The sequence below is a fragment of the Papaver somniferum genome, unplaced genomic scaffold (genome assembly GCF_003573695.1).
Source record: "Papaver somniferum cultivar HN1 unplaced genomic scaffold, ASM357369v1 unplaced-scaffold_10, whole genome shotgun sequence".
Lineage (NCBI taxonomy): Eukaryota > Viridiplantae > Streptophyta > Magnoliopsida > Ranunculales > Papaveraceae > Papaver > Papaver somniferum.
Genome location: NW_020618825.1, coordinates 8,765,387 through 8,766,630, shown reverse-complemented (window position 1 = coordinate 8,766,630; position 1,244 = coordinate 8,765,387). Strand labels below are relative to the sequence as shown.

Below are 1,244 nucleotides of genomic sequence, written 5' to 3'. Positions count from 1 at the left end.
ACATCTATGGACGAGTGACGTACTTTCCAGTTTTCAATCAAATTCTGACATAGTAACACGCGAAATTATATCATTCTCGTAAATCATAGATATCAACGATTAACATATGATAATGGTTTCAATACAGGAAGAGAGATATTGTACCTCAAGACCCGTACATGTGAAGATAGTTTAAGTTGTTTAAAGACAAAAGATAACGCTAGTTTGGTGAAAGAATATGAGAACTTAGTTATTGTAGTCGTAGAATCTCTAAAAACCTAATATGTTCACCTAAACAAGCACAAATAAAGTGATGGATAACAGCAAAACGAAAAGCCGAAACAAAGTTCATTTATTTATTTTATTTCCATGAGTACTCCTTTGTAAAATCAACACCATTCGCCAACAGCAGGCGATACGAATCTTCATATGTAGAGAGAGTGTATCACTTTGGCCAGGGATACACCAAAACGGGAACATCGCTATCATGATTATTTTGATAGATACCATCTCTGCGAACAGAATAACGGCATTCGTTCCCGCACTGACTCCAGTCTCTTTTTGCTTTGTAAATAGCGTAACTACCTTCAGTGTATTTTCCATCTACATCAGTCCACCACATTTTACACCAGTATAGTGTTGATTGCCATAAATTTATCTTGAACGTCCAAACGAATTCATCACCATATGCTATTCTGTGGTGTCCGAAATCTGTGTTCTTCGATTTGCACCAAGCATTTAGCTCGACTCCTTGTGCTATATCATTCTTCATGGATGCTTGGACGGGATTCCAAAGTTGAGATGAACACTCACTCACCATCACTGCAAATATCACAATTGAGACTAGTGACACACATCTCAGCATCCTGCCTGTAGTGATCATCATCATGCTTGATCAGATTCAGAAATAATTTTTGATTTGTCTGGTGAATGAGTTTCATGGACATGGATGGGGGCCTTTATATAGGATAATGTTCTTCTCCCTCTCATCTTTTCTCCATACAAGAATTTCTACCTTCATGCAGTCAATGTTGCCAAAATTAACGCTTGTAGCTAGCACAATTAAGGACCTTAAGGTGATAATTCTTAAAAGTTAGTACAGTATATTGCATGCGTTTAATTCTTTCCTTTTCTTTTCCTTTTTTTTCCCTTTTTAATTTTATCAATTCAACGAAGATTATTTATTTCTTTTATTTTTTTTACTTCTTTCGTTAGTAATATCGTCGTTTATCCATTCAAAATGAAGATTCTTGATGTGCATGCCA

General features: G+C 35.8%; 1 protein-coding gene across 1 annotated transcript; it reads right to left on the bottom strand.

The window, feature by feature from the left end:
* Nucleotides 1–424: 424 nt before the first annotated feature.
* On the bottom strand, nucleotides 425–799 carry LOC113326280 (S-protein homolog 24-like). The gene has a single exon (XM_026574037.1). The coding sequence runs from the start codon at nucleotides 797–799 to the stop codon at nucleotides 425–427; it is 375 nt and encodes a 124-aa protein (XP_026429822.1).
* Between the last annotated feature and the right edge of the window lie 445 nt (nucleotides 800–1,244).